This window comes from Thunnus albacares, chromosome 17 (genome assembly GCF_914725855.1).
Source record: "Thunnus albacares chromosome 17, fThuAlb1.1, whole genome shotgun sequence".
NCBI lineage: Eukaryota > Metazoa > Chordata > Actinopteri > Scombriformes > Scombridae > Thunnus > Thunnus albacares.
Window position 1 is genome coordinate 18,044,167 of NC_058122.1, and position 16,293 is coordinate 18,060,459.

Consider the following 16,293-nt stretch of genomic DNA (forward strand, 5'->3'; position numbering starts at 1 on the left):
AACAGTAGCCCAGCACTACGGTCATTTAGAATGGGGGGTATTCAAACTCTTATCTTAACAGGTGAAAGCCATTACTGTCCACACGCTTGACTGTGAAAGAAAACTAAACCCACTTTCTCCCTCTTCCTCATACTTAGCTTTGGGGATTTCCTTGATAAGATTATGATTTTTGTGAAATTGGACAGGTGCAAAAATAGCACAGTGTACTCCAGGGAGCATTGATTCAAATCAACACACAGATAAGTGTGCTGCAGCAAGCACGTAGCTCACCTGTGTATCTTCACGTCTGAGGAGAGGACACCTGTATAATGCATGTTTTTTGTCAGACATTGATAACATCATCAAGACATTTGCAGCCCAGCCGGATTCCATTTACTTAACTTTGCCCCCGTTTGAAGAGATGAAATAGTCCTTTTGATGGAGATGTAAAACATACCTCCTCCTACGGTCCTCACGTAATTCAACCTGTCTTTGTTTAAAAGCAACTGAAAGCTGCTTAAGGCTGTAAAGCGATTCAACTGTGAAGAGGAAAAAGAAATTTCCTTGCATATGAATTTTTAAGTAAGACTTTTTCGCTGTGGGTCTCCGAGGCATTACAGACATAGTCTCTGGAACTCTGCTGGCCTCTTATCCAGCTGTAGTCCAATTCTTAATAGAATTAAAAAGGATTAATGGGCTCTTTAGTATGCTCGAGTTCAGACCTGCTCCCCCGGCCTCACTGCTATGCATATTTCTAAATCTCCCATAGTAATGACAGTCAATGAAAGCAGTAGCTGCAGCCTTTAGCACTGCGAGTGGGCACATTGTGTCCCGATATGAGTCTGTGAAAGGCATTAGTGTGTGTGTTCCTGGTTAGATAAATCTCGCTCCCCCTGTCTTCTCTCTCTGCTCTTCAGGGATTAGGATGTGCCAAGCCACGTTGGCTCATGGTGTAAGTTAGAAACGTCCCTAAAATGGATCTACAAAGAACTACAGGTGGATAGCAGGACCACAGTCACTGCCAAATATGGGAACCTTGCGTAGGCGTGTGATGTTCGTGCATTTTCTCACATACACAACAGTAAATCACTTGCATACCGAATTTATCACTCTAAGACATACGTATGTACACATAGATAGTACACATACTATCTGATGAGGACAGTGTCATTATGCTATCTGATGGGGATAATATCGCTTGAATTGAGGCTTTGTTATGTGCTGCACCACATGCGATGTGCAGGTAGCTGAGGCTGGATATGAAGGGTTTTTGAAGCTTATATTAATTGTTAATGAAATGTGGAGAGAGATCAGTCAGTTAATGAACATGTATTTGAGGATGATAAAAACAACAAACCTCCCTGGAAGAGTAATTCTCAGCAATATCTCTGTTCTGAATCAATTGAAAGAAACAAAAGGCACACCATTTTCTAAGGATGTTGTTTTCTGCTCTTTAAGAGAACAATTTTATCTGACTGTTCAGGAACATTTCATTGGCAGACAAACTATTTAAATTATATGTTTTAAAACAACAAGTTTTGCTGAAGATCTTTTCTCACTAGCTGGTCATGAAATGCAGCACATGGAGAGCAGAAAAACGTAAGCCACTATTTACCATTTTGGAGGTCATATTATTGTCTTCACAAGGGTGATGAGGTGTTACGAAAGTACAATACAATGGAAAGGTTACCTGATAAGACCTGGCGCCATAATGTGTGGTGTGTTTATTCTAGTGTCAAGCTGAATGTTTTAGGGTAGGGTGACCTTAGCTACCTGCAGCTTCTCTTTGTTGGAGACGAGGTGCTCTCTCTCTGTCTCCTGTAAAAAAAAAAAAAATCCAGAAGTAAACATGTTTAAATAGTGTTTCCAGACACAAGGATAACACTAACAGGTAAGGATTTCACTCACAATCATAACAACTGAATTAAACTTTGACTTTCTTCAATAAAACAAGCTTATCTACCAGGACCTAGACAAGACATGTCGATAGAGATACCAAACCACTATGTTTATACTATGCGGTCTGAGTGGAGTGTGTATACGTGTGTGTGTGTGCGTGTTGGTGTTTGTTCCATAACCTGCAGGCTGCTGAAGGCAGACTGGAATGCAAAAACAAGAACCTTGGAATAAAACCAATAGCTAGGATCCATGAGGTGTCACAGATGACTGCGGTGGAGAGGTGGGAGGACAACGCTAGGTTCCAAGGTCAGCAAGCTAAGCCTCCCTCAGCACAAACATTCACATGTAGTGGTAATTTAAGTCTGACGTGACACTTGTGTTAATACAAGCAGGGGAATCATAAAAACAGCCCGTTCATCACCTAAGCAAATTACAGTGAACGTCATGCAGTTGGATATATGCAACTGACCTCAGTGCACTCTAAGGCTGCAAGAGGATGATCTAATAACAGATATGTCCTGAGAAAACAGTTCTGAGATTAGCAGTGTGTATGAAACAGTGATATAACATATGATATCTGTGTTTTTTTACCCAGTAGACTCGATATTTAGTCCTGTACATGTATGTGAGCAGAGCACATACAGAACCTGTATTGTGTTTACACCTCTGTGTGTGTATATGAGATGTCCTTAACGCCATTAATCACACTTATCCTTACACATACCATCATAATCTCACATATACAACACTAAACTCTCCCCCACATACTATCATACTCTCCTACATATACCATTTTAACCTGTATTAGAATATACTGTACAGAGAAAGAGTAGCGTATGAGAAATATTGATGTGGTTTATAAGAGAGGATTATTGTGTGTGTGAATAAGATTGCATATGCACATTACATGATGTCTAAGAGAGAGAATTATAGTTTTTGTGAGCTATGTGAATTAGTATAATGGTGTGTGTGTGTGTTTGTGGGGGGGGGGGGGTAAGACAGAATGAGTGTGTGTGTTCTAAAAATGGTGTTATGTGAAATACAATATCAGTGTGTGTGTGTGTGTGTGTGTGTGTGTGTCTATGAGGAAGTGGGATATTCTATGTGACAAAGAGAAATTGAGTGTGTGAAAGGTGACAACAGTGAGTGTAGGAAAGAATAGTAGCATGAGTGAGAGAGCTTTATTGTTTGTGTATGTGGGTGTGTGTGACATGCTGTGAGGTAGAGAGTGATTGTGTGTGTGTGTGTGTGTGTGTCAGTGTGTGTGAGAGAAACTGAATGCATGTGGTGCAAAACTGCTGCGAGTGTTTAATTAAAAAGGAAGGCAGTTTGATTGAATGAGTGGGTAAATTCTCAGCTCCTGAGAGGCTGAAGTCTCATAGGCAACAATGTGCATACAAATCAAGTTACAGGGTGTTTAAGGACAGCTTAAAATTCACCTTTTTTTTTTTTTTTTTTGCTAAAATGTTAGCAAGTTAGCTATTATTTTCCAGATTATTTAGCTTCATTAAGTTATATAATTTACATTCAGTCAATCAAACTCTCACATACACACCTACTCTCATTTACATATACTATTATCATCTCTTAAATGCAGGAATATAATGCAAAAGAATATACTGTAGTTGAATGTGAGCAGTATATGATTGTGCGTGCAAGAGTTTGCAGCCGTGCGTGTGGGACTGTACAGTGGTCTACTGTATGTGCGAGACCATGATGCAGTGCGTGTCTGTGATAGCGAGGATGGTGCTATCAGTGCAGAGCTGCTCCTAATTAAAGTCCTCCCTAGGAACCAGCTGGAATAACAGGGAGAATTGAAAAACCTGAGGTGCTGAGGTCACACTTACAACACCGCAGTACATCAGAGAGCCAATGAAACGTGCTTGTCGGAGCTTAGGATAGTGTTAAATGCAGTGCAGGCCTCTCTCCATGCTCCTGTGTGTGTGTATGTGTGTATGCATGCAAGCCTTTCATCTACCCCCTCTGAGCATGTAAGTGTGATGATAGCTTAGCGGCAATAGTTTAATGAGTATGCACACAGTAGACACCCGGCAATATTCCTGTAATTCCTAGTAATGATTGAGGTGAGCTTGTGAGTAATTCATGTGTGTAATGCTGATACACTAACATATTTTGCAAAGGAGAGTTTGTTAAATTGGCAAACAGAGGGCAGTAAGTACATCAGAGTAAGTAGCAGATATTATGTTTAATAACAGTAATAACTTTTTAAAGCAGTTGACCGCGCTTGTCTTTTCCTACTGTTTTATTTGCCTTTTAGTGTCTTTTAAAATAAATAGACTTTTTCCTGTTGCTTTTGGGCATTTTGTGGACTACAACAGCTTTTGCGATGGATTGTTTACAGTCATTTTGTGTAATTGTTGAACAATGTCACGGCTGCTGGCTACTATTGTTATTAGTGTTAACCTTCGAGGGGGTGAGTTATGGTTGCCTCTGTCCTGTAATTATGTTTCTCCTTCCCCTTGGACAGATGATGACAACAGTGGAAAAGCCTGTGAAGGAAACCTCCTGTTGGAAGATGTAGAATGATGGCGGTGACAGGAAGACAATCCCAGGCCTGGAACCACAGAGGCACCTACCTGTCTAGACGCTGAACAGCTGGCTTCGGCTTGAGCTAGCACACTGCAAAAAGCTTCACGAGTCAGTAATCTTGTCTCAAAAAAATAAAAAAAAAATTGATGTGGTTGAACAACTTGTTTACAGTGCTAATCAGATTTTTTAAATCACTGTTACTGGTAATCAGTTGTGAGATCAGCCTTACATCAAACAAAATAAAACTGGAGACACAATAGGCCTTTTCAAAGCCGACATTTTGACTTGTTGTAGCTGGAAAAGCACAAGTGTTACTGAAAACATTAAAGACGGCTCCATCCTATTCAAGTGTCTAAGTGAGTCATGAAAGTGTGACAGTGAGCCAGCAATACCAGGACCTTGAAAGGGGTGAAATGGAGATCATCCATCATTCATTTTATCATTTACATCTCTTGTTTTCCTACTGTGTGATGTCAAAAAGTCTTCCATGAAAAAGGTGTGTGGGCCTTCCCCACTTCGATTTGTCATAGCAAGAAACTCATAGGTGGATATCCCTAAAGACAGCTTCAGTCGGTTTGAGTGTCCCAATACAACACATTTGTTCATTATTTTTAATGAAACCAAGTTTTTAAACATGTTCAGACATACTTTTTTTCTTTTTTTTTACAGTGTGCTGTGCTTCTTCTCTTTCCTCCGCTCACCTCTCTGAGATTTTTCAGGTGAGTGCCCGATCGCCCCACTGATCCGCAGCACAGCCAAACACAAGGCTTTGTTTGTATAACAATAGGGCTCAGCCAAGTGTGAACCGCTACAGAAGGGCTGTCTTAACAAGACATGACAGTGATAGACATACTGACTTAAACTGACATTTCATGAGCTGCAGCAACTCCCATTTACAAATCCATGTCCCCTACAACTCCTGTCATGTCAGTCATAGCTTCAGGAGTCTGGGATTCTGCTGTGATTGAAAGGAAACAACCTATAAACGAAATTAACCAAATGGGTAATTTGATGTGAATTTTTTGCATACTTTCTCATGAGCACACCAGGTGCACAGTACATGCTAGTGCTTGTACTTGTTTGTGTGACAGAGAAAATGGTTGCGTGTGTGAGTTGAGTTGAGTTGTATTGTATGTGTGTGTGTGTGTGTGTGTGTGCTTGCTGTGTGTATATTTATGTGTGAAGCAACAGAAATAACAGAGGGCACGGTATAAAAAAATCCTGATTGTTTCTGAGGGATTATCCTTCACAATGCAGGGCTTTATCAGTAGGCCTGGACTGCTGTAACAAGACACGCTCACCCTGGGTTCACCCAGCCAAATACTGAAACTTGCGCCAGCTACGAATCACAGAGGGGGGGAAAGAAATGAAGAGAGTAAAGAAAAGAAACACGGAGGAAAATGACGGTGGAGGAGAGCAAAGAGCAGAGAAAAGGAGTAAGAGATGACAGGGGGAAGAAAAGTGGAGTGAAAGGGGAAAGTGGGAGAGAAAACATAATAAGGAGAGTGAAATATACAGAGAACAGTTGAACAAGTTTAACTGGAGGCCATGCTTCAAAGAGAGAAGTTTGTTTTCTGTCAGAGATCCCTCTCAGGAGATTGAGCTGGAAAACAGATTAATAGAGCCTGTCCAAGTTGCTCTCTGATATTGCGCAACATGTGCCTCAACACCATATGAACAAGAGCTGCTGTGCATCTTACTATGCAGTGCTTCAACGTTGATATTTGTCTTTTATAGCCTAATGTACATGATGCAGCCTCACCAAGCCTTCATATTCAAACACTGACAGGCCCTCAGGCAGGGGTTGGTCTGTTAGCTAACATCTTTCAGATCGTTCATGTTTGGCTCGGTGGTGGAGAGGTGCTCCTGATTGGATCATTTTATTTGCTTCTTTTTATTATACTTTCTCAGCAGGCTCAAGTTGCCGTGCCCAGGCTAACCAAGCTCTGTAAAGGGGAGATGTGGTTTTGGAAACGATAGGGAGAGTTGGCTGACTATGGAAGGGGCTTTAATATGTGTATAGGAGGTGTAGGTGGGGTGGGGGTGCTCATGATATTGTGTGAGGCCCTGTGACTTCATATATTTGTATATTCCCATTATACCTCCACTGCAAGCACTAATGAGAAATATTCTTTCAGGCTTGCTAATTTACTTTTATTAGCTGCTCATTTTTTGGTATGTCCGTTTCATAATGTAACCACATAGCATGACTGAATGTATTGCTGAATGTGGTTACGGCGTTCATATTTCTCTGTATGCATTTTTGTCAGCGTGAGTTGCTGTTGGTATGCTTCCTGCGCTGGCAGTGTGTAGATGTCCCTCTGTGATATCCAACCTGTGCCAGTGGGGGTTTCAGACTTCATACTGAGCGGACAGACCAAAGAGTCTGTAACAGTCCCAGCACGATTTGCCGTTCTCTCAACTCACCTCTTCTTTGGTGTTGCACTCAGAATGAGGGATTATGCTTATTACCATTTTACTTGAAAGCACCCCTGGTGACTCAATGCTTTTCCGAGCCACGGATTCAATCACTGCTACGGTTTGGGTTCAGGGAAATGCCATTTAAAGGCCTATGCTGTTGCTCTCTGTTTGCATAATATAACTTGGAAATGCATGTATTCTCTACAGAAACTACTCAGCGTCAAGGTGTGAACACGATACTGTTTTCTTAAAACGAGTCATTCATGGTCTGTATGTGAAGTTTTGGTTTGGTTGCGGTCGGCTTTATGTCGGGTGTATTTTGAAACCATTGTGGAGCAATGCAAACTCAAGCCAAGCAGGGTACTAAGCAGCCAGCACTATTGTTTCAGAGCTACTCAGGATTCTTGGGGTGTTGCTTTGCCTCAGCTTTGACTCCACAACTCACACACCCCGAATGGTGCACCCATTTTTTTTAAAAACTTGGGTTCATAACAGTGATCTGCATAAACTTTATGGGGGTTCATAAAAAGATTCTTTTAAATACCAGACTGTGCAAAACTGTTTACCTTTCAAACCCTCCAAGTATCCCCATCCAGATGGACAGAGAATGAGGAAATGGACTTTAAGATGTGAAGAAAGCTGTTTATCTCTCGTCGCCACCCTTATAAGCAGAACAAAAAGGAAACAGTTAGGACAGATGGGAGGGAGACTCAAAAGCAGCAGAATTGTAATTATTTACCCTAAAAGTCCTGTTTAGGCTGTTTGTTTCTACATTCAGATTACATAACTAGACACAGTGTTTGTGGGAGTGTAGGCTGTGGGACATGTATGTTCTTAGCTTTGTGTGTGTTTTCAGCCTGTCCTGCGTCACTGCTGCTCTCCTCTGTTTATGTAGGGGCTCTGTGAATATGGAGAGGGATGGAAGAATATCCAAACCTCCCACTGTCACTTGATATCTATGGAAAATGGATCAGATGATTGGAGGAGTCCACTTCCACATTTCGTCCCCCACATGAGAGCTGAACCAAGTCCACTCACTCTCTCTCATTCATGCCTGTCGTCATGCTGTCATCAGTATTTACTAGCCAAGGAATGATGAAGTGTTAGAAAATGATGCAATGTTAAACTGGTTAGTCACACCAAATTGGCCAATAAGTGAATCCGGTCGGCTGAAGTCTCACTTTATCTATTTTAATATCTAAGTCACTGTAATAATCATGTTTAAGGTGAAAACTTCAGTGTATGTTTTGGAAGCACATATTTGCTCGACTACGCTGGAGTATTGGCCATGTGAGAGAGACAGGGAAGGGCAAAGGAGAAGCAGAGAGATGGAGGAAGGGAAGTAGATGAAGTTGAAGAGATAGAGAGGGGCCCATATTAAGTGACACAGACTATAGTCTGTTTTTTCTCAGTGGACCAGAGAAGATGCAGTGTAAATGAAGCGTACTGCACCATGGCGGCTTCTGCTTTATCTTTGTAGTTTGTGTCTGTGAGAGAGAGAAAAGGAAATGACAGAGGCCTCTCTGTTCACACTCTTTTCTCTCATTTTAGAATATGTTTGGAGGACTGCCATCCTCTCCCTACAATCCATCTCAGAAGATAACAGGAAGATATATGCAACACAAATGTGTGCATGCATGCATCTGCCCGAGTGGTAAAAATATCCTGTCAAAGTATAGGCAGAGCTCTGTCAGAATCCATACTGCACGGCAAGACTATGCTTATCTAATGACACATCTGCATATTTTTCAGGTAGCTTTTTGGTACCGTGGCATTTGTGAGAAGATTGTTGTCATTTCACAATTTGTGTTTTCTCCAGAATGAAATTTAAAGCCCTGTGGTGATTTTGTGTCTCCTCCCAATAGGGCTGTCTTTTCACTGTGTGTCTCTGACCTGTAGGACAAGGGCCTCCCCTTGTGTTAAGTGTACAAAACTACATTTGGCATGTGGACAACCAACGGGTTAAATACTTGAAAAATTAATTAATCTCTCGGGATAACTTGGCACAAAACCCGTGCACTGTCCCAGATAACTTGCATTTAAGAAATGAGCGATGCAGGGGGGTTTGGGTGAGATTGCCTGTGACGTTATGAGCCAGCCAAAGACCTGGTGTTGTAGGGGAGGAAGAAAACAATGTGATGTAATTTTTTTTTTTTTTTCTGAAAGGGAAGATGTTATAGTATTGGGAGTGGCCTGAGGAAAACAGGGAAATGAACAGACTGCAACAGAGGCGTACCAGAGACATAATCATAGAAACAGATGGAATTACATTGATTGAATAAAAGGTTACAAAGAGAAGGGGGAAGGGTGTTGAAGGGTTTGGTAATGCATAGTAGTATATCTGTATAGGTCTGTGTCTGGAGTTATTGTACTGCTATAAAATCAAGAAAATAGATAATTATAGCACACGTTTCCCACACTGTATATAAAGTATATTAGTTTAATATGAATGAGGAAAAAAAAAACTCTCCAAACTACTATAAACAACATTTTTGTAGCCCAAATGAAGGCAAACATCCTGGCACTTGGATTCGGAGATGACATATTTCCATTTCCTCTTTTTTTCTGTTCCTTGTTTTCTTTGACCTTAGCTCAGAAGCCGGAGTCGCTTTGTTCTCTGTCTGATGATTGACAAAATGATTAAAATATGTCTACTTGCTACCATGATTATGCAATCCTGTTACGGCAAAACAACAGGTAAGAGATAGAGAACAGTGAATATGTATTTCTGTCCAGTTTTTCCAGTTTTTCCATTATATTCTTTACTTCCGCTACTAGAGAGCTAACCAAGAGCTAATCAAAGTCTGCTCTGCATGTTTGTAATGTCGGTTATGTTGTTCCAGATGTTTGTAAAGAGCCTGATTTTTTTTTTATACTTTACCATTGTCTCACAGAATGTCACCAGAAAAACATTTCCTGTCCTGACATCAAGATAACGGAGGGCTTCAAGTTCGCATTTGCGTTCCCTGGGGGAAGAGAGATTTCTGAGATTTCTGTGTATGACAACAAGGTATTTTGATTTGCTTTCGAGCTCTGAAGTATTCCACAGTTCTGTTGGCAAAGGTTTTATTGGTCCTTTAATACGTGTGTGTGAGAGAAAAAGGGAAGAGAAAGTGAAAGTAAGTTTCACATTAACAATAACTCACTCAGTGTTTTGTTTGGTTCCTCTTCTATTTTATTATTTTCGAACAGACTCTGATTGCTCATGCTGCGCCAAGAAAACAACAGTGTGACCATCTGCCTGATGTTGTGAGCATGGACAATGGTTCAGTTGTTACCAGACACTGCAGAGACCTAAGAGTACAGTGCATATTTTTCGATGTGAGTTCTCTACTTTTATATGTACTTACGTGAATTTAATCCATAAAAGTCAAATGGGTTTATTTAGATTTTCACTAGCAAGGACCACACCTTCAATGAGATGTGTTTGGATGATTTATTGAGGAAAACAATTAATGCGCATAGTTCTTCCGGTTGCTGACTGCGTTGTGGTGAAGCTTACGGGGAATCACGAAGGAGAGGAAGAATCATGAAGAAACATGAAGAGAGAAATAGGGTGGGAGGGAAGGGCGCAGAATACGAGAGCGGAAGAAGCAGATAGGGTTAGGTGGTATTTATAGGAAAGCCGGAAGTGGCGTAATTGAGGTGTGGTCCTGCTCCTGAAAATATGTGAAATATGCACTCTAGGATATCACAATATAGACTTTTCTTTTTGTTTTCCAAGGGGCAACATGTAGCCGAACACTGTGTGGAATATGACACTACTGGTAAGGCAGTGAGATGGTGTAGATAACTGATTTACTATTGACTCTCATCTTACACTGCTGATCATATATACAAAATATATACAATTATCTCACCTCTTTACTTCAGCAGAAAAAACGAAGACTTCTGATTTGCAAACACCATGGGGCCTCAACAGTGAGTGACATTATCTGTGTCAGTGTCTCACATTTTTGTTGGGAATAATATAAATTATATTTCTGGAAAGAAAATCAAATGAAACTTTGATAACATATATGTATTGTGTCTGTTGTTCAGTTGGTGTATCGGTTGCTGTGCTGTGTGCTGTACTGCTCATTGTGGTGCTTTGGTGGTGTTTCAAAAAGTGAGTTTTATTCAATTTTCACAGTTACTATTAATGTAATTTACACATTTACTTACACAGTGTCTTGCATGGATTCAGAAATATGTGTTTGTTGCTTGTTTCATGTTAGAAAGCAGAACTGTGTGGCCTCACTTCTTGGATTTTTTAGACACCTACTAAGCTGCTCTTGCCACAGAGGAGGAGTTTCCCAGGCAGAGAGGGGAGAAAGAGAAGAAAATGGGTCAGTTTTACTTTTAACATACAGTATGTTTCATGTTTCTTTTGAGCACACATACATGCACTAAGATACAATTAGTTAAATCCTCTTCATTGCATATTCCTATTATAAAGTCATTCAGTCTACCAATGACTTTTTACATAAACAATTGACATTTTTAAAAACTCAAAATTCAACAAGTGGAACATTTCAACTGAATATTTTAACACATTTATGTTTAGATGTCCCTTTAAGACACAATGAAGGAAGTGAAAGCCAGAAGGGCACAGCTGATGCTTTGGAGATTCAACACAATGGCGAAATTGAGTCAGCGCATATTCAGAAGCTACTTTCAGATCCGTGAATTTCTATTAAACTTGCATATGATTATGTTGTCGTTATAGGCTGAGTGAAATACCCTCTGACACTGATCAACATGGAAATGGTGGAAACAATATTGATGCAGATAAACTTGAAAGTGTGCACGTTGTGCGCTTTATCCACACTGACCTCTTATTAGCCTTTATGTCAAAGTGTGTGTGCGTGTGTGTGTGTGTGTGTTTTTAAGAAGAATAGGAAGTCTAGACTGTAATCTGCTAAAGCTACATTTGTCTCCACAGAAATGATTCAACAGCCAATGGAAGGACTCCTCAAACCCTTAGTCTGGACCACAGCTTGAACGACGTGGGAATCGAGCTAACTAAAAAGTGAGAATGAGAATTGCTTACTTTTCTGTGGAGATTAAGGTGAAGTCTCCCTTTATTTAACTGGTAGTGACTGAAATGTCTCAGAGGAGATTCTGTACCATTCTTATCAAGTATTTGTTTTGCAGCGGAGACTTGAGTGCCCCTGATGTTAACAGAGCCTCTAATCATCGAACCATGAACAGGTTTGCCTTTGGGATTTGATGGGTTGTCAGTGTGTTATTGTCAATTCTTTTTGTCTTTTATTCCATCAACACTATTTAACAACTTCTTACTATGTCTGCCTCAGGAATGTGAGGGATGATCCAGGAGGAGTGAATGACACCAGGGGACAGTTCACTGTGCGGTAAGTCTTTAGTCGAACAATTAAGATAATTGTAGATATTATACTGTAACAGAGTTACAGAGAATTATTACCATCCTGCATTACATAAACAGCTCTTTTGAGAGTTGTTAGGGTGTATGATGAGAATGTGTTGAAGATGATTATAAGATTATGTTTTTGAGTTTCATCTGTCTGCCTCCTTGAGGTTAATCAATTCGTATGAGTAGTACAGTGTAAAAACAGGTATTATTAATTGTATCTTATGAAATACTGTCATTTCACTGCAACCCACAGGTTATGTTCGCTTTATAGAATAGAATAGAATAGAATAGAATAGAATAGAATAGAATAGAATAGAATAGAAAACTAGAAAGTGGAGATATAGCCCACCATAAACAAAACAGAAATAAGTGCTACATTTTTATATACTCTAGCCAAGAAATAAAATTATTCCTGTCCTAAATATTTGAGTTAAAGGGTTAACAAAAACCCAGTTGTTATCCTGGTAAATCAATCAGATGACTAAAGCTTGATCACTTGCACTGAAATACTCATCTTAAGGCTCTTTTACGCCCACTGAGTAAACTGATAAAGGCTGTAATTTTTTCTCCAGGAGCAGTGAAAGGCACGAATCACAGGATCATGTGAATGAAGGACAACCGCTGCTGCCAAATGAGCGGTGAGACCGTCATTTTGTACTTATGACTATGCCCAAAGAGAAATCTGTGTCACTCTCCAGTTTCCAGTCTTCTTCATTCCTGGTTTCATTTGGCCTGTTGCTGCTGTTTGGACAGCTGTCGGGAGTAACTTTCTGAACTGCCCCCACCGTCCCACCCCACCGTCCAACCCCCCCCCTATATCAGAAGTCAGAACTTCACAATACGTCTGACGCCTGCTTGGAAAGTGAGAATAAACCAAACTTTGCTGTTACTGTGCAGAGGCTCATGTCTCTATTCCTTGTTGTTTCTGTCTCCAGAGCTGCCGTCCAAGATTTTGACATGACAGCCGTAGCTTTGGTGAACAAACACGGCTTTCACCCAGACCAGGTCAGCAGGTGCTCTACTGTGCTAGTAAGTAGGAAGCTTTCTATAAATGCTATATTATTGGGGTTTTTCCTGATGAAATGCTCTTTTTCTTTTGGTTTTGTTTGAATTTGCACTTTTTGTTTTCTGCAGGACACTGACGTGGAGTCAATGTCATCCAACATGAAGAACCATAATATACATAAATAAATAAATGTATAATAATAATAATAATAATAATAATAATAATAATAATAATAATAATAATAATAATAATAATAATAATAATATATTATTTATATATCTCTTTATATATATCTCACAATCAGGGTCTCTGGCTCTGACTCTGTACAGGAATGGGGTACTTTTACTGGCAATCCTTTGGCATTGAGTCCAGCAACTTTTGTTTGAAACATCATTTTCACACCACAATGCTTTTCTGCCTTGCGGTGCACGCTTTAAGAAAGATCAGACAATTCCCAGGGAAAGCAGTGCTGTGTGTTGCTTTCACCCTATTCATTGATATATGATTCATTGGTACATTACCTGACATTTAACACATTATAGGGTCGACAGGTGAAATGGAAATCACTGCTCTTATTAAAAGAATAATTTGAGCTTTGTTCCCACGTATATAAAATGCTTGGATTGGCAAATCTGGCAGATTTTTGGGTGAATCAAAAAATCTGCCAGAAAAAGAACCACATACCTAAAACATAGCTGTGAGATTAATATTATTGTACCTATATAACAGAATTGTCAACATTGTAATATCTATAGTATGAGTCTATTACAAACTAAATAGATGTTTATTACATGTTTATTATATACAATACACTATATTATACCTTATTATATATATATATATGATCACTACATCATTACATTATACACTTGTCCTTTCCTTTTTGAATACATTATGTATGATTTTTTTTTTTTTTTTTTTTTTTTTTTACACTGATCAGCTGTAAATAAACCTGCTTTTACCCTATTATCGCTGCATAGTCTAGCATCATGTTTATAGTTATCACCTGAATCATAGCACCTTTTTTATTGGATGCTTAAGTGTTATTCTGTATTAGCCACAGTGTTTTATTTTCACTCTGCATTTGTGAATCTTATCGTGATTCTGTATTAATCATTTATTTCTTAAGTGCTTTGTTGCATTGCTTTTCTTTTTAAGGGTTAATTGAATCAAATATAGTAATAACAATGATAGATATATTAGAAAATGATAAATTCATCTCATGTATTTTGAAATAAAGTGTTTACTCCATCCAGGATTTCAATGTCTGGTTATTTTTTCTTTGGTTTCTAAAAAATTGAGCAACACTGCTCCTGGAGTATCAACCTTTTACCACAAGGGGGCAGTAAATAGTCATGAGTCTTACAGCAGTGAGTAACATAAGCAACAGAATTACACCATTTATTAATCCTGCTGAAAACAGTTAACGTATATTTATTTCATATTGTAATAATTTGAAAATCCCTAATTGTACTAACACGTAAAAGTATATATCATATTTTTCTATGATAAACCGCTGTGGGTGGGGCTAAAATTGCTTTTGTTTCAATAAATCAAACCCTGCTTATAATACTGCTGATTGACTATTGTGGATTTTTAACGCAATCAGTGTCTGTGTTTGGGTTGATCACTGTATTTTCTGGTATAGTGCTCTGATTTATTAATCAACCAATAAAGTATATTATGCATCACTAGGTCATTTAAGTGTTATGTATGTTACAGATTTCTCGGCCTGGTGGCTTGATGTATGGTAGTAATTAACACAACACACAAATACTCCAAGGTTCAGGCTGAATTCAATACATCTCTTTTCTCTGTCTCTTGAGATCTGCTTAAGAGTTGCTGTGGGTCTTGATTTGTCAGTGTCTTGAGTCTATTTTAAGCTTCCCTAAATGTGCACTGACCTTGAAAAAGCCCCCTTTTTACCTTTTAGATGGACTGAGGGCCAGGAAGTGCGTGTGTCAGGAGTTAGAGGCTTTGTTGCTCATGTTTGGTGAGCCAGTGTGTGAAAGTGTTACCGTAGCACCGGCATAAAAACGGGGGTGACTGAATGGTCAAAGCCCCAGAGCCTCCCCTCTCAGGGAGTTTCACTGAGGGGACATGAGCGAGACAAGAGCCGGGCAGATGGGTGGATGGGTAGGGGGTGGATCATCACATGTCATCGTACATGTACAACGTGCAGCATGACATGAAAACACAACAGGTGCACGGGTGAGGCAATGTCGCAGAAAGGCTGTAATTATGGATGAATCCTCTATGCTCTGATGCACATAATAACTAGATATCAGCTAATTAGTTACCAATCACACTCCACTGTGGCCAGGATTATGAGCAGTCAAGGAAACAACACTCAGTGGGAGCTAACACTGATCACACCGTATCGGGGATAAGAAGGCTTAAGGGGCGCTAGATGGGCTGCAATAACCCAACCACTTAGGTATGTGTTATCCCTAACTGATCTCTAGCTGATCACAATGTTTATGCTTATTCCTGAGTGTACTAAAGGTCGCCTTCTGTTGTGCGCTGCCGTAGCTTAACAGACAGCTGCAAGCAAACAGTGCTGCATTCAGAAGTCAGAAGCTGTATTCACACCACGGTTATTAAAAGATTACATCAGGGATCACACCACACTGTATGATTAATTACCTTGACTGATGCTCTGTAAAACTGAATCCAGCTGAGCAAGTATGCCCACAGGTCTGCATGTACATACAAATACGTATGAGATGGTTGAAAGCGTCACTGTGGCTGGTGTCGGAAATACTGACTCAGGGTTACTGTAGTGAAACAAAGCCTTGCTTTCCCCAGATTAGTATGAGACCAGTCCTCTCATCCTCCCCGGTGCATAAAGCTCTTACAGTAATAGTCCCTGTCCAAACACTGTGAGTGTTGCTGCTCTGGGTTTTGTCTCTTAAACTGACAGCTTGCTTTTTTACTGTATCTCTTTGATCACTTTGTGTAGTATGTTTTGGACAAAGACCAGCGTTTGACGGAATCATCATCCAAACCATCAGGTCAAATCTGCATATGCATACAGTGTGTGGTTCAAAGGGGAGCTGACTCA

At 39.8% G+C, this 16,293-nt stretch overlaps 1 protein-coding gene across 4 annotated transcripts; it reads left to right on the forward strand.

Annotated features, from left to right (window-relative positions):
- The first annotated feature begins 790 nt into the window (after nt 1–790).
- LOC122966098 lies at nt 791–14,487 on the forward strand. 4 transcript variants are annotated; one of them, XM_044330082.1, is made up of 15 exons: nt 791–2,184; nt 4,367–4,536; nt 5,098–5,147; nt 9,744–9,859; nt 10,042–10,170; nt 10,574–10,616; nt 10,723–10,770; nt 10,891–10,957; nt 11,067–11,177; nt 11,774–11,860; nt 11,986–12,042; nt 12,147–12,203; nt 12,796–12,861; nt 13,159–13,252; nt 13,358–14,487. In XM_044330082.1, exons 5-15 carry the CDS (start codon nt 10,105–10,107, stop codon nt 13,412–13,414), a joined length of 753 nt encoding a protein of 250 aa, XP_044186017.1. In that variant the 5' UTR covers nt 791–2,184; nt 4,367–4,536; nt 5,098–5,147; nt 9,744–9,859; nt 10,042–10,104; the 3' UTR covers nt 13,415–14,487. The 4 variants fall into 4 exon arrangements, with proteins under 4 accessions (XP_044186017.1, XP_044186016.1, XP_044186015.1 ...); XM_044330081.1 differs by lacking the exons at nt 791–2,184; nt 4,367–4,536; nt 5,098–5,147 and adding an exon at nt 9,397–9,546 and having other exon boundaries at nt 11,106–11,177; XM_044330080.1 differs by lacking the exons at nt 791–2,184; nt 4,367–4,536; nt 5,098–5,147 and adding an exon at nt 9,397–9,546 and having other exon boundaries at nt 10,726–10,770.
- The last annotated feature ends 1,806 nt before the right edge of the window (nt 14,488–16,293 follow it).

What these genes read in the sequence shown, in the direction of transcription:
- LOC122966098 (XM_044330079.1), top strand. Translation starts at nt 9,474, where the DNA reads ATGATTGACAAAATGATTAAAATATGTCTACTTGCTACCATGATTATG. An exon ending in TGTGGAATATGACACTACTG is followed by an intron (nt 10,617 to 10,722) that starts GTAAGGCAGTGA and finishes TCTTTACTTCAG; the next exon opens with CAGAAAAAACGAAGACTTCT. An exon ending in GGAATCGAGCTAACTAAAAA is followed by an intron (nt 11,861 to 11,985) that starts GTGAGAATGAGA and finishes TTTGTTTTGCAG; the next exon opens with CGGAGACTTGAGTGCCCCTG.